The sequence below is a fragment of the Astatotilapia calliptera genome, chromosome 20 (assembly GCF_964374335.1).
Source record: "Astatotilapia calliptera chromosome 20, fAstCal68.1, whole genome shotgun sequence".
NCBI lineage: Eukaryota > Metazoa > Chordata > Actinopteri > Cichliformes > Cichlidae > Astatotilapia > Astatotilapia calliptera.
In genome coordinates this window covers 19,411,816-19,439,139 of record NC_137441.1, presented here as the reverse complement: position 1 = coordinate 19,439,139, position 27,324 = coordinate 19,411,816, and the positions used below count along the sequence as shown (strand labels likewise).

The 27,324-nt window shown below is 44.7% G+C and overlaps 1 protein-coding gene across 1 annotated transcript in view; it reads right to left on the bottom strand.

The window, feature by feature from the left end:
• Positions 1-27,324, bottom strand: part of LOC113013133 (voltage-gated potassium channel subunit beta-2-like) — a 280,115-nt gene that overhangs the window by 30,601 nt on the left and 222,190 nt on the right. Inside the window, exons 12-14 of the mRNA XM_026153786.2 lie at positions 15,846-15,940; positions 9,333-9,453; positions 9,007-9,095 (exon numbers count right to left, since the gene is read on the bottom strand). Coding sequence (XP_026009571.1) covers positions 9,007-9,095; positions 9,333-9,453; positions 15,846-15,940 — 305 coding nt within the window. The remainder of the gene's footprint in view (positions 1-9,006; positions 9,096-9,332; positions 9,454-15,845; positions 15,941-27,324) is intronic.

The following is a 27,324-nucleotide window of genomic DNA, read 5'->3' as shown; positions in this document are numbered from 1 at the left end:
CACTGAACAGACTCTTCTGGTTGTTAATGGCCATGTGCAGAGGATGCCCAGCATTGTCCATAATGTCCAGCAGTTATTTTAGTGTCCTTTTCTCTGCCACTGTCACCAGAGTGTCCAGCTTCATGCCGACCACAGAGCTAGCCTTCCTGATCAGTTTCTCCAGCCTGGATGAGTCCTTCTTTGCTGTGCTGCTCCCCCAGCACACCACAGCATAGAAAAGTACTCAAGCAACCACTGACTGGTAAAACATCCTCAGAGATAAACCGAGATACTGTACAGTAACGCCACTGTTTTGCACATGTCTCACTCTGTATATTTTATTTTATATATTTTATTTATTGTTTACTCTATTTAATTTGTAAAATATGTGTACACACACACACACACACACACACACACACACACACACACACACACACGTAGAAAAATATTTAGTATACACATCCAGAAATGCATATACTATTATATATTGTACATATATTTATTAGTTTCAGATGTAGCCATTCTTGTATTTTGCTTGTTTACATTATTGTATTTTGCACAACTCTGTTGCTTGTGAAGCTCGCACACAAGAATTTCACTCACATGTGCTGTACCAATGTATCTGCACATGTGATGTGACAATAAAAGTGATTTGATTTGATTTGATTTGATTTGAGATAGACCACAACTAATTGATGGTTGTTTCTTTGCATTGAACCTCCTAATTAACATTGCGGTAAAAAAGATATTTTTAAGATTAGGCTTAAAGCTTTCCTTTTTGATAAAGCATATAGTTAGGGCTGGATCACATGAACTCTCCCTTATGCTTAGGCTTCCCATTGTGCACTGAATATTCTTCACTTACTTTTTTCATTCACTATGTGTTCATACACAACCATAATCATTAGTTATTGTTAATCTTTTTCTCTCTTCCACACATCACCCCCAACTGCTCATGGCAGATGGCTTTTCCTCCCTGAGCCTGACTTAGGGTCCATCTAGCTGTAATGCAATCCTGAGAGGTTGCGCTCACCACACATCACAGAGCTATGTGATGTGTGTTGTTAGGGCTGGGAAGAAACAAGTATAGATGACAAAAACCCATGAAGGCACAGAAAAATGTGAAATCTATAGACAAAGGCACTGACACTATCTTCACAACCATTTTTTTTCCAACAATGTCTTTATTTATTTTGAACATAGCAATGTACACATCTATGAAGCGTAACAAAATAAGTAGCTGAACTTACATAAACTACAAGATAGACATACTGCCTTTATACATATACACCATATAGGAAAGGATGAGAAAAAAACAGCAACGACAAAACAACAAAAACAACACACAAAAGCAAAACAAACAAACAAGGACAAAAAAAGGGAAAACGGGGGAACAACTGTGTGCATCTCCCACAAATTATGCACCCTCACAGGTATATGTCAAATGTAAATTAGAAAGTAGTTGTTCAATGTCAAGCAATAAACATATTCCCAAGTGGACTGCAGAGGGCCACCTATGAATCGTCCCCAAAAATTTCCACCAAGTGGGGCAAGTTTTTATTAGCAAGGAAGTTTTTGAAGGGGCCCCAGATGCTATCAAAGCATTGCTGCTTACCCCTGATTGCGTAGGTGATCTTTTCTAAGGGCAGGGTAGATGTTAACTCTGAAATCCATTTACTTCTTCTCAGTCTATCCACCTCTTTCCAAGTAATGGCAATCACTCTCTTAGCCATCAGCAGCCCTATGTCTAAAAATAAGCGATGTTTCCTTGTTGTATTACAGTTAGATGGATTGATGCCCAGCAAAAAACGTTTGGTTCTAAATGCAGTTTTATTTCTAAAATTTCTTCAGTGCATTGTTTCACTTCTTCCCAGAATTTCCTAATTTCAGCACACTGCCACAAACAATGGAGAAGTGTTCCCTTTTCCTCGTCACATTTTATACAAACATCCGGGATGGTACTGTAGAAAGCATTAAGTTTGACTGGAGTCATTAACCAGTTGTACTGCAAGAGATTTAAATAAGTGTTCACTGTTTGTGATTGTGCCCTGGCGCAAGCCCTCTCCCACTCTTCAAGGGAGTAAGTCTTCTCTCCAGGATTCAAGCTTCTTTACGGACGTTTTTGTAGAGGCGGCCACCAGTTTATTATAGATTTTAGAAATCAAGCCCCTTCCCTGGCAATCTTTCACCATCATTTTTTCAAGGGTTGATAGGCCAGGAATGGACAAGGACTGGTTTTGCTGTGTTCTAATAAAGTCTCTCAGCTGTAAATAGCTAAAGAACTGGCTGCAGGCTATGTCATGCTTGAAAACCATTTCATCAAAGGACAGTAAGTGTTTATTATCTGGGTTGTAAAGATTTACTATTTTTTGTAACCCCCTTTCGGCCCATATTTTAAATCCCCCTTCACCCTGTCCTGGGGGGAAATGATCATTCCCCCATATCGGGCTGAATACTGAGAGTGAATTAACTTCATTGAGGTGAGTCTTAACTTAATGTCGTAAGGCAGATACAATAGAGATAGGCACAACCTGGGGCGTCTGTTCTTCCATAAAAACTTGATGAAGAGTGTCCTCAGTTGAGAAAATAAATTGCTTGGTGGTGGCAGAGGCAAGTTTTGAAATAAGTACAGCAGTTCAGGGAGTATATTCATTTTGAGAATATTTAATTTCCCCATTAATGACATTGGTAGAGCAGTCCATCTATCCAGAGATTTTGAGACATCTTGCATAACTGAATTATAGTTAATTTCTATGATATCCTTAAGCAAAGGAAGAATTTGGATGCCCAAATAGGTAAAGCTATTAACAACCTAAATTGAGTAACAACAGAGGTTGGGTTTTCTCTAATTGGTTTATTAACATAATGGATGTTTTAGACATATTGATCTTGTAACCAGAAATTCCTTAAACTCCTTAATCAATTCTAGCAGAGCCAACCAAAACCAAGGGGCACAAGAGTCCAAAACCAGTCCAAAAACACAAGAAAACAGTCCACGAACACAGGAAAACAGATCAAAAACAAAACCAAACTAGAGCTCAACAAGAGTCCAAGAAAAGTTCAGGGGGTTGACCCGGGGGTCAACAACACAAGGACCAAGACAGTTCTGGGGGCCGGCCGGGCACACAGCAACGGCGGCGGCGCAGGCAAAACCAATCAGGACGCCGACCACTCGGAAGGCAGTGGCGGCCACTAAGCAGGTCCGGAGGTCGGCCGCAATGCCAGCGGCGGCGATGAACTCTTTCCGGAGGCTGTCCCCGAAGGCTATGATGCCAACTTAGAGGCCTGGAAAACGGCCGGCAGAGGCGAAGCGGAACAGGTCGAGCTGGCTCTGACGGCGGTGTGGCAACCGCAGGACCAGACGAGGCAGGACCAGATGAAGGCACGGAGGCATGACCAGACGAGGCAGGACCAGACGAAGGCACGGAGGCTGGACCAGGCGTGGATGAAGGCACAGAGGCTGGACCAGGCGGCAGCGGGACGGCTGCGGAACCTGACGGCAGCGGGACGGCTGCGGAACCAGACAGTGGTGATACTGCAGGAGGTGATGTGGACGCAGGCAACGGTGTAGAAGTCACAGGGGATGATTCAGCAGGTGGTGGCTGAACAAACTTCCCCGGAACGTCAGCAGATGTGAGGATGTGCTTGCTGGGTCCTCCAGGACCCCCAGCAGACGAGGCGTGATGCTGGATGGGCTCCTCGGACCCACCAGCTGACTTGGCTTGAAGCTGGACGGGCGACTCGGGACCTTCAGCAGACGACATTTGAGGCTGGACGGGCGGCTCGGGCCCTCCAGCAGACGTGCCTTGAAGCTGGACGGGCGGCTCAGGCCCTCCAGCAGACGTGGCTTGAAGCTGGACGGGCGACTCGGGCCCTCCAGCAGACGTGGCATGAGGCCGGACGGGCTCCTCGGAACCTCCAGCTAACAAGACTTGAGGCCGGCTGGGTTCTCCCGAACCCCCAGCCGACGAGACCTGAGGCTGGACGGGCTCCTCAGGCCCTCCAGCCGATGAGGCAGGACGCTGGCTGGGTTCACTTGAACCCCCAGCTAATGTGGCTTGAGACTGGACGGGCTCCTCGGGCCCTCCAGTGGAGACAGACACTGAAGCAGCAGGTACGGAGACCTCTGGCAGTGTGGACACTGGCTGGGGCTGAGCAGCACAGTGGCTTGACTCAGGCAGCAACAGTGGGATGCAGTCCTCGGAGGGCTGTAAGTGTTCCCCAATACACTCAGCAGAGGACAGAGGCGGACGGGTGAATTCACTTGAACTCTCAGGGGTGCTGAGAGCCGAGACCGTTCTGGTGAGTTCTCCTGGTGAGCTGCTGGTGCTGGCGTCTTGACCTCTAGGGGTCCAGAGTTGGCTGGTGACTGACACCCAGCCTCTGGGGAGGCCCTAGAGGGAGCAACTGTCTCTGAGATGGCCAGCTTAAGAGAACCAGCAGATATTGTGGTGAAGTGTGTTTCCTGCTTTGGATGAGAAGGTGAGGATGGTGGCTGGGTAAATGAGTGGGCAGACAGTTGAACTGGTGGCAACAGAGCTATAGGCAGCGAAGCGGCTACAGACTGACCTACCAGTAGCGGAGACGGTTGTAGTGGAGGCGTAATAAATTGTGGAGTGTCTGACTGAACTGAGGGCAGCTGGGCTGCTGACTGAACTGAGGGCAGCTGGGCTGCTGACTGGGGTGAAAGTGAGGATGGGACAATACGGCCAGAAAAACCAGTTTCAGAAAGGTTTATTGCTTTCCCTGAAGGAACTGACGGAGACAAGAAAGCTTCCCTGACACTTAAATTCCCTATGTTCGTAGTGCTAGGCTCAGCTACTCCGGGCATGGGAACAACAGCGTGAACATAGTAATTAACACGAAAAGTCGGCTCAACAAAGGCAGTCTTAGGAGCAATGGTCATGGGTGAGACAGAGAAATCCTTATTATTTTTAGAGGAGACACAAAAAATAGCTCCAGAAGAAATAGACCTAGTATCTGGGTCAGAAGGAACAGAAAGAGTGTCTGTTTCACCCACCACAGCCGGCTGTTTTGACATCCTGAAGTCTGGCTGTGGGGTGCCGCGCCGGTGACGCGAATGTCGCTTCCTCCTTGGAGTCGGCTCCGACGGGCCGGGTACGCAGTTCGGACGGCACGTGCTCCACTGAAACGAGCGGGCGAGCGGTAGCGGCGGGGGGGGGGGGGGGGGGGGGTGAAGGTGGAGTTCGTGGAGAATGAAGTTTTGTACCAGAGGGTGCAGTGAGTCCAATAGCCAGGGATAATCGGAAATAAGCTGTTGTAGCCTGGCTTCCAGAAGGTAGAGAAATGCTTCTCCCTCATGCTCTAGCCACAGGTTGATTAATTTTGAAGCAGAGTTCGTTATGAGGTCCCGAAGCTCCGTGGGTGGGGTGAATGCCGCTGGATCCATATCTGGCTGGTCCGTACTGTCACGGCGAGTGAGATGAGCCGCGTGGAAAATAAAGGAGGATCCAAACGCAGGCACTTGTAAAGGTGTGATGGTGGTTTATTAAACACAAAATAAAAATGGACAAAAGGCGAACCGAACAAGGACTAAACTAGACTGGGAACAAACTGACTACAGAACACGAACCTGAACCTGAACATGAATGAAAGCGAGCAGAAACACCTGGCGGTGTTTCCACACAGATGAAGCAGGGTGGAATACACAGACGGACCAGCAACTACAATGACAGAGGACACGACTTAAATACACACAGAGAAACACAGGGGAATTACACACAGGTGGTGGACACAGCTGGGAATAATCAACAAGACGAGACACAGGTAAAACTGAACACACTCACATGAGACGCAGACCTTCCCAATAAAACAGGAAAAGAGAACACTGCACCAAGACGCAGACCTGACACTGAGACAGACAGACAGAATGACACATGGAACCTGAACTAAACTAAACGTGAGATACAACCGAGAACAAATCCTTAAACATGAATAAACAGAAACATAGAATTCTAATAATAATACTCATAACGCCCAAAACCACAACAAACATTCAAAAATAAACTAATCAATCAAAACTCAAAATACTGGGTCGAAACTGACCCAGAACCGTGACACCGGGATAGATTTGTTAAAATTTTTAAGAAAAATAATTAAATCATCAGCATACAAGGCTAAGCGATATTCTGTCTGTCCTATTGTTATACCAGAAATAATATCATACTATCATCTCGCTGCAATAGCCAAAGGCTCAATTGCCATAATATATGATCAATCAATCAATCAATCAATCAATAATGAACAACGGTGGGGACAAAGGGTCCCCTTGTCTACACCCTCGATTTATTTTTATGGTTTTTGAGATATTATTGTTAGTCAGGATCTGTGCATATGATTCCTTATAAAGTAATCTTACCCAATAACAAAAATCCTCTCCCAGACCAAAGCGCGCCAGAGTCTCAAACAAATAAAGGCCATTCCACTCTGTCGAATGCCTTTTCAGTGTCAAGTGACAGTAAAGCAGTGTCAAGAGCCCCCCTTTTGGTCATAAAGAATGTTCAGAATCCTTCGGACATTGTGGAATCCTTGTCTGCCCCTAATGAATCCGTTCTGATCCCTCCCAATTATTTTAGGTAGTATTTCTTCGATTCTCTTGGCTAAGATTTTACAAAGTATTTTTAAATCTGCATTAAGCAGACTGATGGGTCTCCAGTTTTCACATTTATTGTGTGGTTTACCAGCCTTTGGGAGCAGACTAACTAGTGCTCCTTTCAAGGACTGTGGTAAGGTGCCCTTTTGAAAGGATTCTGTTAACATTTCTAAAATTGGAAGTCAACAGTTTATATTTAAACTTTTTATAAATTTCAATTGGGAGGCCATCGTGTCCGGGGTTTTTCCCCAATTCAATACTATCGATTGCAGCAGATAATTCCTCGACAGTGATATCTTTCTCCAAAATAGCCCTAAGGTCTTCTGGTATATTGGGTATATTTATCTTATCTAAAAACTTTTTTAGTTCTGAGTGGTCATTAGATATTTCTGAACTGTAAAGATCTTCATAATATTTCCTGAAGGCTCCTGCCGGATCCACAATAATTTCTCCTAGCTCATTTTTGCAGTGAGATAATAGCCCTTTCACTCTGGAGCTGCTTGAGACGTCATGCAAGAACCTTCCCAGGTTTTTCACCCTGATTGTAGAAGAACTGTTTAAGTTGCAGCAGACTGGCCACAGCTTTTGAGGCAGAGAGTTCATTCCATTAGGCCCAAAGCAGCAATACATTTTGCTGTATTTCAGGGGACCTTGTGTGATAGTATTCATTGTCTAATTCCTTTATGTTTGTCTCTAACTTTTTTGCCTTTTGGATTGGATTGGATCTAATTATTTGGCCCCTAATAAAAGCCTTAAAAGCCTCCCATCTTATGCTTGCAAAAGTTTCTGTTTTATTCATTTCAAAATAGAGGCTAATTTGTTCATCCAAAAGCAAGACAAAACCAGGGTCCGCCAACCATTTTTGTTTGCAACGCCAAATCCTAGCATCTTTCACAAGTCCTGATATACCAATGAATTGGGAGCATGATCTGAGATTAGAATAGCCTCATTGGAGCATTCCTTGATTTTAGTCCCAACTCTGCAGATATCAAAAATAAGTAAATTCTTGAATAGGACTTGTGTGCACCAGAATAACATGAGAACTTTAGAAAGTCCGGATTTTCTTCCCTCCAGATAGCTATTAAGTTCAATTCCTTCATAAAGCGCTGTATAGTGTGGGATTATAATATTATTTTATGCCATGTTAGACCCTTAATTAAAGATTGTGAATTATTATGTAATTTTAGTTTGCATTATTCTCCTGAATTAGAAGAAGGTGATAACTATTGCATTTGTTAAACTGATTTGCATTACATTAGACTGCTGATTGATTGTGAATGAATGATATTGTTTTATGATGCATTATACTGCTGAGTTATAAGAAATACTGTTCGCAGAAAGTCATCGCCTTATTTGTCTGATTAGAAGAGAACAGAACATACTGGAGTTTTCTGCCCCATCTCAGCAGGAGCAGATAAACAGGGAGCCAAGGTCGTAGCTTAGGCACTGTGTGAGAGAAAGAATGTGAATGCTTAGGCTTTTATGATTAGGTGGGGGCCACTAGAGGCTATAAGAGTTTGATCAATGCTCCACCATTTTGAGATCTGATGCTGTCTGCGTACGGTGTCCATCTCCCACGTGTGTGATCATTAAAATCATCGTTTGACTCAACCCGGCCGGACCTGGAGTGGTATGGATTTATGCACCCCTCTCGCTTGAGAGTTAAACGATGCAGACCAGATCTTGCCTCTCCACCTCCTCTTAATTTTCAAGTCCTCATTATGCATCAGATGTGTTTCCTGAAGAAACACAATGTTAGACTGCAAAAATTTTATTCTGTTCATGACTTGTTTAACTTTCTTCAGATTTCGTAACCCTCTGCTGCCCCACGTCATGGCCGACGTGACACCGGCATAACCCTAAGTTTATTTGTCGAAATAGGGGTGATTCACTTACTCCAGTGCCCAGCAGTCTCGTCTCTGTCAGTGCTCCCTAGGGCAGCTGTGGCTACAGTGTAGCTTGCCATCACCAGTGTGTGAATGTGTGTGTGAATGGGTGAATGACTGAATGTAGTGTAAAGCGCTTTGGGGTCCTTAAGGACTAAGTAAAGCGCTATACAAATACAGGCTATTTATCATTTACCATACAACAGTAATCAAATGATAAATGGTGACAATAGTGTTTTCATTATAGAACCTTTCTAGTCTTAGTCCTCATAACAGACGCAAATGATACAGGTCTCTGATCTATGAACTTTAACCACTTTCATTACACACAAACTCTCTCACACACAATGATGGATGGTTTGCCGATAATTTGTTTATCAACAGCAGTGAATACACCAGGGGCACTGCCACAGAGGATACTCAGAAATTATGTAAAGCACTCCAAACACTGAATGGAACATGTTTGGTATTATTTTATGTTGAGAACAATTATAGTTCTGTGTACTAACTGATAGATATTTATACCTGTATTGCTCTGATATTCTCCATCAGTTGGTCAGTTCTGGAAGCTCCCAACAGGACAGAATTTACCCTTTCATTTCTAAGGCACCAGGCTGTGGGGGTTTACAGCACAGAGAGAAAATGTTAATGTCAATGATATCAAATCAAGTTAAATACAATGTTTTCTAGAAAACTGCATTGTATTTTCACAGGACAAATGTGTTTTGTATTATGTTTATTATATTTTTTCTTTTACTTCTACAGTCATTTGCAGAGAATATAACATACAACAATATTTAATGTAGGGAAGCCAGTGTATTATTATACATATAGTAATGTTATTTATTTACCAATAGCCAGTTGGGGAAGAGTGCAGTCTATTCTTTCAGCAACTGCCTGCAACTCCTTTAGCTTCACCTGCTGGCGGTGCCCCTCCTCGTTTAGGATCTTGTCTTTTAGCCATTGATAACCCTGTTACAGATAGTTAAACAGACTGTAAGAAAATCTGATTGTTAACTAGTTTACCGAAATTACAAAGAGAAGAATAAGCTAAAAATAAAAAACTAAGCACTGCCATTCTCTTAGAGATTTCACCCAAGAAGTCCTCTTGGGATGAGATGAATCACTCTGATTCATTGGCAGCTGTAGAGTTGTGGCTTTTTAAATCTGTGACCAGAGTAAATCAGCTCACTCTCTGCCTGCTGGCCACATGTGTCCATTGATGGTCCCAGGACAGCCGTGGTCCTACATCACCATTGATTTCATTACTGGCTCTATCAGTGGGTAATAACTCTATACTAACATCTATAGACAGTTCTCCAAGGCTATGCACTCTGTCACCTTCCACAACTCCCTTAAGCTTCAGAAATGGCTCAGTTCCTCAGGAACCATGTTTTTTGGCTCTATTACCAGACATTGTCTCGGAGTGTGGACCTCAGTTCACCTCTCGAGTTTGGGATGTCACAAAACAGCTGTGTGCAGGCAGAATAGGACCTAAATGCAGACTTCACGGAGGCGAAAATGTAAACTTAAAAAGCAGCTTTATTGCTGACAGTGAAAACTTTAGAAAAACTACACTGGGAAAATATAAATTAAACACATGGAGAGACACATAGGGAAACACACAGCCATGTATGAGGAGATTACGACACGTGACTGAGGGATACGCTGACATAAATACACAGAGGGATACAGGGCAAAGAAGAATCAGCTGGAAGGCACGGCAGGCACAAAATACACAGATGAGACAGGGAAGGGCAAGCTGATGGGAGACTATCAAAGTAAAACAAGAAGTACATAGAGGCACAGACTGGAGAGAGAGAAGGAACTGGGGAACATAGATAAACATAACAGAATAAAACACGACGGGAAAAATGGCACAAGAACTCATACCACAATATTAACACAGACACACGGAGGGAGACACAGGGGGTAAAGACACAAGGGGAAATCTAACAACTAAACCTAATCAAAACAACCCAGGTAATATGGAATGATCCTTAGAAACAACAAACTAGACTTAACAAAGTACAAAAATGACAAAAAAAACACAATAAACTCAAACCACTGGATCACCCAGGACTGTGACAGCCAAGGTTAGAATCTCTTCTGGATTTCACAGACATAAAAATGGCAGAGAGGTCTAACCAGGAGCAGGAGGCTGCTCTTCGTTGCATGGTCCAATCTCAGTCAACCTGAAGCTTGCATTTGGCTTGAGCTGAGTACACCCACAACTCCTTGACCTCCTCTGCTGCCAGTTTGTCCCCATTTGAAGTCTTATTGGGGTATTAACCATGCCTGTTCCCCATTCAGGAAAATGAACTGTCGGTCTCCTCAGTTCAATACCACCTTCATCGCCAGTGTCAGATATGGTGAATGGCCAAGGTGTCTCTCCTCAAGAGGCCGGACGAAAACAAGAGATGGGAAGATCGTCACTGGACCCTGACCCCTAATTGCGCTCTGGGTCAGAAAGTTTAGCTGTCTTAGAAAAATACTCAATTACAAACTAAATTGGAAAACCTATAATGGCCCTTTTGTAATAGAAATTTAAAAAACAGAAAAATTACAACCTTACAACCTTGCTTGTGTCCAGGATACACCTCCCAGCTTAACACTCCTAGACAATTGAATTTTATGATTTACTTTTATCTTATATATACACTCAACAAAAATATTAACGCATCACCTTTGTTACTGCTCCCATTCCCCATGGGATGGACGTAGAGACCTAAAATTCATTCCAGATACACAATATAACCATCCCTCCCAAACAGTGGTCACAAATCAGTCCAAATGTGTGGTAGTGGGCACATCTGCTATATTGAGATAATCCATCCCACCTCACAGGTGTGCCACATCAGGATGCTGATCTGACATCATGAGTAGTGCACAGGTGTACCTCAGACTGCCCACAACAAAAGGCCACCCTGGAATGTGCAGTTTTTTGTGCTATTGGGGGTCTGGGGACCCAGAACCGGTCAGTATCTGGTGTGACCACCATTTGCCTCATGCAGTGCAACACATCGTCGCATGGAGTCTATCAGATTGTCAATTGTGGCCTGTGGAATGTTGGTCCACTCCACTTCAATGGCTGTGCAAGGTTGTTGGATATTCGTGGGAACTGGTACACGCTGTCGTATACGCCGGTCAAGCACATCCCGAACATGCTCAATGGGTGACATGTCCGGTGAGTATTCTGGCCATGCAAGAACTGGGACATTCTCAGCTGCCATCTGCCCTGAACAATGTGAACCATGATTCATCCGTGAAGCGCACACCTCTCCAACGTGCCAGACGCCATCGAATGTGAGCATTTGCCCACACAAGTCTGTTACGGCGACGAGCTGGAGTCAGGTCAAGACCCCGATGAGGACGACGGGCATGCAGTTGAGCGTCCCTGAGACGGTTTCTGACAGTTTGTGCAGAAATTGTTTGGTTGTGCAAACCAATTGTTCCAGCAGCTGTCTGGGTGGCTGGTCTCAGACGATCTTGGAGGTGAACCTGCTGGATGTGGAGGTCCTGGGCTGGTGTGGTTACACGAGGTCTGCGGTTGTGAGGCCGGTTGGATGTGCTGCCATATTCTCTGAAACGCCTGTGGAGACGGCTTATGGTTGAGAAATGAACATTCAATGCACGGGCGACAGATCTGGTTGACATTCATGCTGTCAGCATGCCAATTGCACGCTCCCTCATTGCTTGTGGCATCTGTGGCATTTTGCTGTGAGACAAAACTGCACATTCCAGGGTGGCCTTTTGTTGTGGGCAGTCTGAGGTACACCTGTGCACTACTCATGATGTCAGATCAGCATCCTGATGTGGCACACCTGTGAGGTGGGATGGATTATCTCAATATAGCAGATGTGCCCACTACCACACATTTGGACTGATTTGTGACCACTGTTTGGGAGGGATGGTTATATTGTGTATCTGGAATGAATTTTAGGTCTCTACGTCCATCCCATGGGGAATGGGAGCAGTAACAAAGGTGTTGCGTTTATATTTTTGTTGAGTGTATATATATATATTAGGGGTGCAACAATACACAAAATTCACGGTTCGATTCGGTTCGATACTTTGGTGTCACGGTTCGATATTTTTTCGATACAAAAACAAATGTTCATGCCTTTTTAATTTATCATTTATTAAAATTAGAAATATATATTTTAACTCAAAAGTACAGTTTTTAAATTTAATGTTGCTGAAACAACAAAATAAAAATAAATCTATCTAATCGAGAAATCACTTATCTTTGGAAAAGAGAATTTATTACAGAGAAATGGCTCTTTCCAAAATAAAAGCTATACTATACGCTTCTTCTGAGGTATACTCTCAGCAGCATATTAAACGTATCAGGTAAGGAGAATCATGTGCTAACGGCTGTCTAAATGACTCGGGTAAAGTGTGTAGCATGCGTGCTTGTTGTTTTTGTCTGCTTCCACTTGTCTTTGCACTAGGATGATGTCGGCATAAATGTGCAGTCATATTTGTTGTGTTCCCACCAGTGTTGTCAGCGTTAATCTCGTTAAAATGACATTAACGCCATAACGCAGCAAATCTCCGTTAACAAGTTACCGCGGATTGCCCCGTGCTTGGGGCTGGATGGCGTCAACACGTTAACAAGCTAACTGCGCTATTGCACTAGTTCCCAAAAATTGAGCATTGCGTGGCACATCCAACATACTGTTTTACTTTTGTCCATGGCACACTTACCATCAGGGTCTCGCTTCACATGAAAACCAAGATAGTTCCAAACGCCAGATCTGAATGAGGGTGGGGGAGGTTCAATTTTGGGTAGCACTGAGGTAGTTGCCATGTTGCAACGAGCTTAGCTTCTGTCTTGCTAGTTTGCGCTGCGCTCAGTGGATCTGCATTCGACAGTACAGCCTAGGCAGAGTAGTCGAACGCAGATCGTAATGAACCGAAAGCACTGTATCGAACGGTTCAATATCGATATGAGTATCGTTGCACCCCTAATATATATGTAACTTTGCATCCCACTGTTTATATATATATATATATATATATATATATATATATATATATATATATATATATATATTAGGGGTGCAACGATACACAAAATTCACGGTTCGGTTCGGTTCGATACTTTGGTGTCACAGTTCGATATTTTTTCGATACAAAAAAATGTTCATGCCTTTTTAATTTGTCATTTATTAAAATTATAAATATATATTTTAACTCAAAAGTACAGTTTTTAAATTTAACCCTAACCCTTGTGCGTGTTTTTTATTTTGACAGCAAATGCACACCTGCGGACCACTTATGTGCAGCCCTGGTTATTTAGCTCATCATATTGCAGCCACAGAAATTATTTTGTCCATGAAACCATAAAGCTGCACTTTCTTTTTGCCTTATAGTCTGATTTGTCATAACTTCTCCGTTTTGTGGTAAGCTTTTCTTTGGCTGTCACTTCTTCACCCTGACCTGTCTTATTTGGCTCAGCAGAACTAAAATATATATCCTGCTGCTTTTACACACGCACTCACATAAGCTCAGCGATTCTCTGCGCGATCAACCTCTCACATGTTTAAGCTTGCTGCGGGAGATTTCACTTGTCATGTTTGCATAGTAAGCTAACGATTAATAAGACGATGTCAGAGGAATTGGTGCACAAATTATCATCACTCACAGATCAGTGCTGTCGCTCTCTATACACAGTTCGCACGATTGCAAAGTGAAAGCAAAAAAACAAGCGCAAATTCAAACGCGATTTCAATATGTCACATATTGACATTGGCTCACCGATGCCAATGACATAATTACCCAGCTACATTTCTGAAAGAATGCAAAATCTCCGTTAACGAGCTACCGCCGATCGCCCCGTGCATGGGACTAGACGTCCAACACGTTAACGAGCTAACTGCGCTAACACACTAGTTCCCACCCATGTAATTGAGCATTGCATGGCACATCCAACATAGTGTTTTACTTTAGTCCATGACTCGCTTACTTTCAGGGTCATATGTCACATGAAAACCAAAATAATTCCAAACGCCAGATCTGAATGAGGGTGGGGGAGGTCCATGTTGCAAGGGGAGCTTAACTTCTGTCTCGCTAGCTTGCCCTGCGCTCTTCCTTCTGACTATGCTGTCTGTGTTGAGCGCTCAGTGGATCTGCGCTCGACAGTGCAGCCTAGGCGGAGTAGTCGAACGCAGATTCACTGAGCGCTCAACACAGACAGCATCGTCAGAAGGAAAGTTGATAAAATAAATTACAAATGTTGTATTGTTCGATACATATGCGTACCGAACCGAAAGCACTGTATCGAACGGTTCAATATCGATACGAATATCGTTGCACCCCTAGTATATATATATATATATATATATATATATATAGGACTAAACGCACGCATGAGGTAATCAGGGAAAGTGGAGACACAGGAGGGCACAGCTCTGACTACAATGAAACAATGACAACACAGGGGAGAGTAAGACTAAATACAATGAGCAAAGAAACACAAGGACTTTTATTAGAGTGAATTGTTAAATGTTGTCATTTCTATGCTTGCCAGCTCTGATGAAAGAAATTCCACTGTCCTTCCCCCCAGATTCTTGAGGTTCTGGTGGGGGGCTGTAATGTTTTATTGCAGATACATCCTATCTGGAAGATCTGCTTCTTTTGATGTAAGCTTCCTGCGTTTACGACCCTTTGGTCAGCAGGAGGTCTGACACACACACACACACACACACACACACACACACACACACACACACACACACACACACACACACACACACACACACACACACACACACACACATTCTTACAGAAGTTCACACATATACATACAATGCTTTGTCTTAGAACTAAGGGGGCGTGGCTTTGTTCTGACGTGTTTTGTGTGAACTGTCTCTCAATAAAAGGTAGCAGGAGGAGGTCAGATCTGAGGGTCATTTTCGTGGTGGACACAGACGAGGCCTCCCTTGCGCAAATAATCGATCGACTGTCTTGTTTTCTTCTAGAATTAGCGGGGCTTGTGGAAACACAGACCCAACAACTTTCAACATAAAACAGGTAGCATGACGGAACACAGACGTGACCCGAACTTGACAACATAAACCACGCAGGCATAACATAAGAGGTAAGACACACACAACAACAAGGGGAACTTCAACACAAGGGAAGATGACATAAGGAGTCTAAATGAATAAAGAGCTGAAACTAGGCAACCTTGGAACAGGTAGCATGACGGAACACAGACTCAAAAAAGACTCAATGAGCCAAAACATAAACAATGAATATCAAAATACAATGAAACACAAAAAACTGGGTCAAACAACCCAGGACCATTACAGTTCCTTTGTTTAATACCAGATGGATATTAAATATTGGGATATTACCTTAAGTGAAGCACGTGAATAAGGAGGGATTCCATTGTTATATTTCCCTGAGATGATCCCACAAGCCAGTGGACACCATGTCATAGCTCCAATGCCTGCATGTCCAAAAGGAATACATACAGAATATTTTAAAAAATTATTTCTTTAATTTCCAGATTATGAATCGGTGTTCAGAAGGCCACTTAACATATGGTTACATTGTAACCTTGGTTCTCTGAGTGAGATAATATCTCTCCACTCCATTACATATTCCATATGTATGGGGTATGACCCAGAGAACAAAGGTTACAATGTAACCTTACATTCTCTATCATATCGAGACTCTCCAGTTTGCTATATATTCCATATGTACGGGGTAACTCTGTAAGACACCCCACGAGAAGACAGTGCAACCAAATCCCAGAATGTATTTACAAACTATTTACAAATGTACATATACATATGCCACCCCGGTCAGGGCTTCGCCAGACGCAAGACTGGCCTGAACTGGTCCCAAAAGACGTAAGGACTGCAACTGAGCGGCCACTCTAGGTCAGCCCACAAGATGCTAGGCTGACCGGGGAACGATGGCTACCACCAATGGGCACCCAGCATCTGCTCTCAAGAGATGAGCAGGCTGCCACGTTCAAGTGGAAAATTTGCGTAAAGGTGGTGGCCGAGGACAAAGTCATCAATGTACAAATGGCCAAGAGGGCAGCGCCCCTCCATATGGCCCAAGAAGTCCACCCTGCAGGTCAAGTGGGCCTGAACACCTGAGGGAAGAGGAGCTCCTACTGAAGCATAAGCCTGCAGGATTAACTGGGACTTAGACCACTAGTCCATTGTCCAAAGTGACGGGGTACGTGCAACATACAGAACCAGAGCTCGGATAGGTCACAGAGCCTGCAGACGCAGAGCTGCCTCTCATTCCAACCCTTCAGTGGGAGCTGAGTGCTGCTCAACCGTCTGAGAAAAGTAAAAGTCCGAGAGGACTTGTGGCAAGAAGGCAAGAATGCAGGGTTGGGTCCGAGGACCACCCCCTTCCCATCAAGCAGTCACTGTGGCCGACAGTGCATGGAGCTCACTTATTCTTCTGGTGGAAGTTATGGCCAGAAGGTGGTCTTAAGCGATAGCCACTTCAACTTAGCATCTTCCAGGGGCTCAAATGGAGGGCACTGGAGGGCACTAAGGACCAGTTCCAGGTCCCAAGGGGAAACCGAGCTGTTAGGTCCTGGACACCCCTAGCAAACGCGAAATCAAAGCAGCGTTAGCGCAACGCTGACGCTGCTTTGATTTTGCAGTTGGCTGTTCACCTTGGTCGCTCAGTGCTCAGTTGCTGAGCACTGAGCGACCAAGGTGAACAGCCTTAATCACAGCCACTAACCCATGAAGGATAACAGCAGCTCTGCCTGCCTCTAGCTGGGACTGCAGGATGGTATTGACTGTGGCAATTTGGGTGTCCAGTCCATGGACCACCATGGCATCAACTGTTACACCATGGGGTCCAGCCTGTGGACCACGCACCAGGAAGCAAACACTCCCCAGTGATAGCAGTAGGAAGCCCTCGTGGATGGTGCACAAGTTTCCTGCATGGTGTTCACAACAGGGGCAGGAAGTCGTAAGGAGCGCAGCCTCTCCTCCTCAGGGGCCAGGCCATCAGCCGCAGCCTTGCGGGGAAAGGATGGAAGAGCGACCCTCCGGCCTGGGGCAGGAGGTCCCAGGGCATGCCATCCAGGAGGGGTGGGATTACTTAAAACCAGGGCGGAGGACCGAGTGGAGGAGGAAGAAAGGGGGGAAGGTGTAAAGGAGTGCCTGGGGCCAGGGATGCACAAGGGCACCTCACCCTAGAGGGGTGTCGTCGGACTTCAGGGAGAAGTACAGAGGGCAAGTGTGTCAATTTCCTGGAGGCAAAGAAGTCAACCTCTGCCCTTTACTCCCCTGGGCATGGACTGCCCCTGGACATAATGTCTGCTGCCATGTTCAGGGAACTTGGCACATGAACTGCCCAGAGGGAGAGGAATTGGCAGTGAGCCCACTGCCACAGCTGGGCGGCCAGTTTGCAGAGGGGAGGAGAGCCCAGCTCCTCCTGCTGGTTGATATAGGCTGCGGCAACTGTGCTGTCTGTCTAGACAACCACGCAATCGAGACAGGAAGTGCCGAAGTGCCAGGAACATGGCCAGTACTATGGGCAGACCTTTGTGCCATCAGAAACTGAATTTGAAGTTAATTAATTTGCTTTGAAACTGTATTTTGTCCTTTAAAAATGTAGCTCTTGAATAATTTCAGTTTCATTTATCACCATTCAGTTTCAGTTGGAATTTCAGTTCCAAAATTCTTTTTTTTTGTTACTTGCATCCAGTTCCGCTTCCAGGGTAATTGAGCGCAGATTAATAGAACTACATTTTATCAGTGGAACGAAGCTGTTACTGATGGGAATCTACATTATCTTGAGCTGGAGCTGGATTAAGACTTCAAAAGTCAGCAGATAAACTCTCTGGTTGGTAATAAATGTATCACATGTATAAGAACAAGCGTCATGTTAAAAAATGATAGTTGTACAGTAACTTTTATGCTTATAATTTGGCGTAGTTTGCCCTTGGTTCAGCTTTGACAAACAAATATGATTGACTGTTTCTTATAGAATTCCACAGTTGTCATATTGTACCCTCTCAGAGCCCCCTACAGTAGGGAAATATACAAATGAATGTCCAAAACATTGTATTTTAGGTTTATTAATGTCTTGCACAACATAACGTTAGCTAAAGTGAATAGTTTAATTCATTAGTGCAGCATTACTGGATCACCTCTGTTTGAAGTGATATAATATGGTATACAACTATTATTGAAACAGCAAAGTTTGTAAAAAGAAACTTTAACAAACAAAAAAAACCCCAAGACTTCTCATTCTCTAAACGTTTGGCCACAGCTGTAGATTACACTATCAGTGCTTGTTGACTCTTGTCAATAATTACATTTTACACAACCCACGCACACAGTCACATAGTACCACAGGTCGGGATGGGTACCGATATCCGGTGCCATTATGGCACCCAGTGCATTTTGGTGCTTTATTTCGGTGCTTTTTTTTCCTGAGATGTCATACATTTTCGATTCTAGCCAATCATTTTACCTTTCCAGGGATAGTAGGCAGGCCCAGGTATGTGCGTTCTTTTAGAGCAGAGCTACAGATTAAAAATGCTCAAGGCAAAGTGGTCAAAAGTCTGGCTGTACTTCACAGCAAAAGATGCAAACTCAGCAGCCTAAGGTGATACTGTGCAAAGGAGGTAACACCTCGAATCTGATGAAACACGCATAGCGTATTTTTAAAACCCCAGAAGAGCACCATATTTGATAGCTTGCTGCAAGACCTCACACCAAGCACATATATTGCGGGAGTGGTGCCTGTTATCGAACCTGGAGTTAGCAACATCCCCCAAGAACCCAAATAGGAGAGTCCTAGCCCTAGCCACCGGTTCCAACCAAAGGAGGTATGTTGTATCAACAGAAAAGGCTAACTTGGTTATCATTTTGCAGAAAAAAAGAGACTGCTAAAAATAAAAACATAAGAGGTTTTTGGACAAAGTTTGTGTTCGCATTTCTCTAAGCTCCGGTTCGAGCACCGTTTAAGCACCAGCACCATTTCAAAAGTACCAGTTTGGCACCAGTATCGGATAAAACCTAAACGATACCCATCCCTAACCACAGGTAGTGTGAGTACAAGAAAATAATTATTATAATATGATGTGTTAAATTTGTTTAGATCAGAGGTTCATAAACAAGATGGCGCCGAGTATGACAGCCTCGCCGCGAGCTCCCCCAAGCAACAGCTGTTTTTCTGTGTTTAATTTTACTTTTCCTTTATTTTTTCGCGAGTAGCACGTCTCCTTGTGTACGACTGACAAACCTTACTGGACATAAAAGACGGTCTTTCTTATAACTTTCCGGAGTTCAAGTTTTGCAACACGGACGCTCCGTTTGCAGACCCTCATTCATCTCACCTGAGACGCTTTTGTTCTCTGGCCCTGGAGGCCGCAAACGCCGACGCAGAGGGAGAAGATCTGGCGTTCTGGTTCGACTGAGACGGCGCACTAACAGACCACCGTTATCTAGTTTATTACTGGCTAATGTGCAGTCTCTGGAGAACAAGCTGTGCGAGCTTCGGGCACGGATCTCATTCCAGCAAGAGATGCGGGACTGGTGCGTGATCTGCCTCACAGAAACCTGGCTATCGGACAAGGTACAATACAACTACCGGGGTTCTCCGCGCATCGCGCGGACAGGTCACAGGATCTTACTGGGAAAAGCAGAGGCGGTGGTGTATGTTTCATGATCAACAACAGCTGGTGTGATTATACGAACGTGCACCCGGTCAAATCCTTCTGCTCACCGGACCTGGAGTACCTGATGATTAAGTGCCGGCCATTCTGGCTACCGAGGGAATTTACAGCAGTGATTATTATGGCTGTTTACATTCCCCCACAAGCCGACACTGACCGAGCACTCAGGGAACTGTACAGCGCGATCAGCAGCGAGGAAACCGCACACCCAGAGGCAGCGTTTATCACGACCGGGGACTTTAATAAGGGAAACCTGAAGAAAGTCTCACCGAAACTCCACCAACACATCCACTTCAACACTCGTGGAGACCGGCTACTTGACCACTGCTGCACCTCTTTCCGGGATGCATACAAAGCCCTCCCCCGCGCCCCATTCGGCCAATCAGATCACCGCTCCATCCTGCTCCTGCCCGCCTACAGGCAGAAGCTGAAACAGGAAGCTCCAACCCGGAGGGCGGTGCACTGTTGGACGGACCAATCGGAGTCTGCGCTGCGGGACTGTTTTGATCACGCGGACTGGGAAATGTTTCACGTGGCTGCTAGGGACATTGATGAGTACACAGACTCAGTCTGCGGATTTATCAGGAAATGCGTGGAAGATGTCGTCCCATCCAGAACAGTTAAATCCTTCCCAAATCAAAAACCCTGGATTAACGGAGATGTTCGCGCGGCACGGAGCACCACCTTTGCCTCCGCGAACACATCGGACTACAAACACGCACATTACCAACTCCGGAAGACGATCAAAGCAGCCAAACATGAGTACAGGGACAGGGTGGAGCAACAGTTTGACAACCCTCGGAGTATGTGGCAGGGACTAAACACGATCGCAGACTTTAGAGGGAAACCCAGCACACCGCAGACCACGGCCTCTCTGTGTGAGGATCTAAACGTATTCTACGCTAGATTCGACACAGCGAACACCATGAGACCGGACAGTGTGCGCACCGCGGATGACGTCAGAGCGCACACTGTGTCTGAGGAGGATGTGCGGAAGTGCTTCAGGAAGGTGAACGCACGCAAAGCTACAGGTCCGGACGGGATTCCCGGCCGCGTCCTCAAGTCATGCGCGGCTCAGCTGGCTGGAGTGTTCACACACATCTTCAACCTTTCCCTCTCTCTGTCTGTAGTCCCAGCCTGCTTCAAAATGGCCACCATCGTCCCTGTACCCAAATCCTCCACCATCTCCTCATTGAACGACTGGCGACCTGTAGCCCTGACCCCCATCGTGAGCAAATGCTTCGAGAAGCTGGTCAGGGACTTCATCTGCTCTGCACTACCCGACTCACTGGACCCTCTACAGTTCGCATACCGCCACAACAGGTCCACTGATGATGCCATAGCCCTGACACTACATACTGCCCTGTCACACCTGGAGAAGAGAGACACGTATGTGAGAATGCTGTTTGTAGATTACAGCTCAGCATTCAATACCATCGTTCCCTCGAAGCTGGACAGGAAACTACAGGATCTAGGACTGAGCAGCTCCCTCTGCAGCTGGATCCTTAGCTTCCTGTCTGACAGACGCCAAATGGTCAGACTGGGCAGCATCACCTCATCCCCCATCACACTGAACACTGGTGCTCCACAGGGGTGTGTACTGAGCCCTCTCCTGTACTCACTCTACACCTACGACTGCACAGCCACTAACAACTCCAACATCATTGTGAAGTTTGCGGACGACACTACAGTGGTGGGTCTTATCACCAACAGTGATGAGACGGCTTACAGGGAGGAGGTCAGCGCCCTGACCCACTGGTGTCAAGACAACCATCTCACCCTCAACGTCGCAAAGAGAAAGGAGTTGATAGTGGACTTCTGGAGGTGCAGAGAAGTACACACCCCCATCACCATCAACGGCGCTGCTGTGGAGAGAGTGAGCAGCTTCCGGTTCCTTGGTGTACATCTGGCTGAGGATCTTACGTGGTCAGTACACACAAACAAAACAGTGAAGAAGGCGCAGCAGCGCCTCTTCTTTCTCAGGAGACTGAAAAGATTCGGCATGAGCCCCCGCATCCTCAGGACCTTCTATCACTGTGCCATTGAGAGCATCCTCACTGGATGCATCACCACCTGGTATGGCAACAGCACCGCCTACAACTGCAAAGCTCTCCAGCGAGTAGTGCGGTGCTCTGAACGGATAATTGGAGGTGAGCTTCCCTCCCTCCAAGACATCTACAGGAAGCGGTGCCTGAGGAAAGCGGGGAGGATCATTAAGGACTCCAGTCACCCCAGCCATAAACTGTTCAGACTACTTCCATCAGGAAGGAGGTTCTGCAGCATCCGGTCCCGAACCAGCAGACTGAGAGACAGCTTCTTCCACCAGGCCATCAGACTGCTGAACACGTCATAGACACCTCACCTTCACTACTGGAACTTCAACATTATGCACTCCATACTGTACAGTAATGCCACTGTTTTGCACATGTCTCAACTCTGTATATTTTTATATATTTTATATATTGTTTACTCTATTTAATTTGTAAAATATGTGTACACACACACACACACACACACACACACACACACACACACACACGTACGTAGAAAGGAATTTATGGACACTGGCACTGCCATAAAAGGAGACAGGAAGCTACAGTTGGGGGTTGTTGATGCTGATGCTTGTACCTTTAATAAAACTCATAATTGTTATAACTTAGAAGTAGGTTTGCAGGAGACTCTCCACCTTATCTGTAAATGTAAGACAAGAGGCCAATGGCCCAGTGGATGCAGAGTGGAGGTCTCAGTGTTTGTAATATGTTAACTCTGTTTTCTATGTTGTATAGAGGAATTTGGTGTAGCTTGGGTGAGATTACTTTTATGACCCCCAGGAAGTCACGTACGCAGAGACACACACACAGTGCTTAAACTGTTACACTCACACACCCACACACACAGGCACTCACGTGCTCGTGCATACACACAGACACAGAGTTTGCAGCACACCATGGGGGTTTTATGATGGGGTCACTTCTACAAAACTGTGTTTCACAGACAGAGGAGTAGAAGATTTGCAGAGGGACATAGGCCTTGCACATCTTCCCTTCTAGAAGATGCATGCTTAAATGAAGATGAATGAAGATGAATAAAGGTTTTTGTGAAAATGATTAATGAGTTCCGGTGCCGTCTCTGGATGCCCAAGGAATAAAAGAACCTGGGTGTAACTGATTTCACAACAGTAGGCAGTGTTGGGGAGTTGGGGAGAAATGGAATACATATACCGTGTTATGTATTTAAAATACAAAATATGAGTAACTGTATTCCATTACAGTTACCGTTTAAAAGGTAGTATTCAGAATACAGTTACTGTAGGAGCCATTCTTGTGTTAATACCTTATGTGGTCGCTAGATGTCACCTTTTTCTGTTTTGATCATGTAAAGGTATTTAAGATAGATGCACGTAATCGGCGTCATGTATGTCATTAATTGTAAGAAGGCAAACAGTTTGTGACCGTTGCGCTGTTATGTTAATTTGATACGGAATAAAGACCAAAAAGGACAAGATACATACTACTGGATTTATTGGACTGTTTACTTAATTCATGCATATCAGTGACATCGTGTCACCCCCGTTAACGACCACCTCAGTGGCTTCAAGCGTAGGCTTAGCCTCTACATTAGAGTCACAAACTTGCTTTTCTTTGGGGAAAAGTTTGTGCCAACTTTTTGGGGACTCGGCGCAAACAGGACAATTAAAGTCTGAGTGATCGATCGCCACGGAGAGCTGAATGGTGTTTGGAAAAAGTTACCGTGGAGGGTTCACGAGGAGCGGACAGCTGGACTATTGGTCTGTCAGCTGACGACGTGGAATGCTTGGCGACTGTTCCGTGGATGTTGGAGAGGACTCAGAATTCTTCATCGGAATCAGTACGGCACCCAACGCAAGGTATGAGTAGCGCTACTAATAAATGGCCATTTATAAAAGTGTGCACACTTATTTAAGAAGACGTAATTCCAATGCATTGGTGGTCAAACATAATGAATCTGATTTATAAACAAACTTTCGCAACCCTCAATACTTGATAAATATTTGAGTTTTGGAACATTTGAACTATGGACACAAATAAAGCTGCTGACAGGCTCCCGGAGCCTGCTGCAGAATCAGCTGTGCAAAGTAGGAACGCCAGCAAGGCTGGGACACATCCAGAAAAGGAAAAACGAGTGGTGAAATTGACTGCTAAGGCACTTGCAGAGAGACTAGACAGACTGCAACGTGATAGAAAAGCTAAATTAAATAAAGCTAATAATTTAAAAGAGAGTATAAGGGTCTCAATGGAAAAAAATGAAACTTCTATGGTTCAAGCATCATTCAATGATTTTGTTGGTTTGTGTAATGAAGCAAAAACAGTTCATGGTTCATTGATGTGTTTGTTACCAGATGATGAAAAAGAAAAGCATGAAACATGGTTTAAAGCAAAAACAATGCATTATGATGAGTTCACTTATGAAGTGAAAGAATGGTTATCAGGTTGCGAACATTTACATTTAAAGGGTGATATGTCATCTAGTGGTAAAGTGAGCACAACTTCTTCTGCCAAAATCAAAGCAAAAGCAGAAAAGGCAGCATTACTCGCTCGTATGGCAGTCCTAAAAGAGAAGCATGCTTTGGAGGAGCAAGAGCTTAAGCTAAGGAGGAAACGTGAACAGCTTGAGCTTGAAGCGTTGCTTTCTGCCTCTTCTGCAAAGTTAGCTGTTTTCCAAGCTGCTGAAGTTCAAAGTATATCTAACATACTTTGAACTTGTATTGAATTCATAATATGAATTCAATGCTATGAATTCATATTATGAAAGGGAAATCAGGAAAACAGCTGCTTCAGCCGCAGTCAAGCCTAGTACACCAGTCAATGAAGATAAACCTGCAATGCAAATAGTACAGACTGAAAGCAACATATCTGCAATGATCCCGTCAGGAACGGAAATTGAAAGTGAGCCACAAGCTCAAACGGTCATCAAAACGCAATTTCAGAATGTGGATCCTCCATCGCCCAGGTCAATTCCTACAGCGGGAGAAAGACGGTCGGAGGACATTTGTACCATTTTACAAAGACAAAATGAAATAACTGCAACCCTTGTTCACCATCAGCGTTCATCGTCATTACCATCCAGGAAAATACCTGTATTCGATGTGATCCTCTTCAGTACATCTCTTTCATTAATGCGTTTGAACAAGGAGTGGAAGAAAAGGCCAATAAGAAGGACTGCTTGTATTATTTGGAGCAGTTTACAACAGGACAGCCGAGAGAGCTGGTACGCAGTTGTCAACATATGGCTGCAGGACAAGGCTATATACAAGCAAAGCAACTGCTCAAAGAACACTTCGGAAATGAATATAAAATTGCAACTGCTTACATTGACAAGGCATTATCTTGGCCTGCAATTAAAAATGAAGATGTGAAATCATTGCAAGCATATTCTCTTTTCTTACGTGGGAGTTGTAATGTCATGAAAACCTATGACCCTAACCCTATGCCAGTGAACATGAAAATCATTTTGTGCAAGTTGCCATATAAAATGAGAGAGAAATGGGGAGCCGTTGCATATGATATGGTAAATGGCCTGTATTTTTATAGCGCTTTACTTGACCCTAAGGACCCCAAAGCGCTTTACATATCCAGTCATCCACCCATTCACACACTGGTGATGGCAAGCTACAGTACATTGTAGCCACAGCCACCCTGGGGGCACACTGACAGAGGCGAGGCTGCCGGACACTGGCGCCACCGGGCCCTCTGACCACCACCAGTAGGCAACGGGTGAAGTGTCTTGCCCAAGGACACAACGGCCGAGACTGTCCAAGCTGGGGCTCGAACCGGCAACCTTCCGATTACAAGGAGAACTCCCAACTCTTGAGCCACGCTCGCCCACAATATATATATTGGAAACCTCTAAACATAGAGCTCGGTTTCAAGATTTGGTTGCATTTATTGAAAAGCAGGTGAAAATTCTTTCGGATCCTTTATTTGGGGACATTCAGAATGTAACGTCAACAATCCCTGTCTCAAAGGTTGACAACAGACTGAAGTTGCAACCAAGCAAACAAATTAAAGGGAACAGCTTTGCTGCTACAGTCACACCCATGAACATGAATAAAACCTACAGCACAGAAAGGCTGATTACTACAACAAGCCATGACTTTAGCCATGTCTGCTGTACTCAACGACACACACTGGAGAAGTGTCAACAGTTTCAGCGGAAGAAGCACAGAGACAAAATGCTTTTTCTAAAGGAGAAAGGGCTGTGTTTTGGTTGCTTAGGTGCTGGGCACATAAGCAAGGACTGTGCTAAGCGTTTGATATGTAGAATGTGTGGTAAAGGTCATCCCACTGTCCTCCATATTGATAACAATGGTGTAAGCCCTGAATGCTATGGAGAGCCCTCCTCTTCAAAGAATGTAACTCCTATGAAAACTTGTGGTCATACAGGGGCCGGAAGAGAAAGCGGTTTGCTTTCCATTCTGCCAGTTCAAATAAAGTCTGTTAAAGGTAGTCATGTCATACAGACATATGCTTTTTTAGATCCTGGCAGTTCAGCTAGCTTCTGTTCAGAGCACCTCATGCAAAAGCTAAATCTTGTGGGCAAAAGAACTCACTTCCTGTTACAAACGATGGGTCAAGAAAAGGTCGTCTCTGCCCACTCACTTACTGGTCTTGAAGTTTCTGGTTTAGGCAGCAATGCCTTCTATGAACTTCCAGAAATCCCAACACAGGAAAGGATGTCTGTCACCAAGGATTACTTTGTAAAGGAAGAAGATCTGATCAGATGGCCACATCTGTCAAAGGTTCAAATTCCCCACATAATGGCTAATGTGGACTTGTTGATTGGATGCAACGCTCCCAAGTTATTGGAACCATGGGAGGTCATTCATAGCCAGGGAAATGGCCCATATGCTATAAGAACAGCATTGGGTTGGGTCATAAATGGGCCCATGGAAGATGGTAAAAGCAACTTGGACAGCGAGCACCCACCAACAGTTGTACATAGGATATCTGTTTGTAAGCTGGAGGAAATGTTGAAAAGTCAATATAACTATGACTTTAATGAAAGGGTTACAGAGGAAAAGGGTTTGTCAAGGGAGGACCTTAAGTTCATGAAGATCATGGAAAAATCTGCAACAATGGAAAATGGACACTACTGTTTAAAGTTACCTTTTAAAAAGGATAACA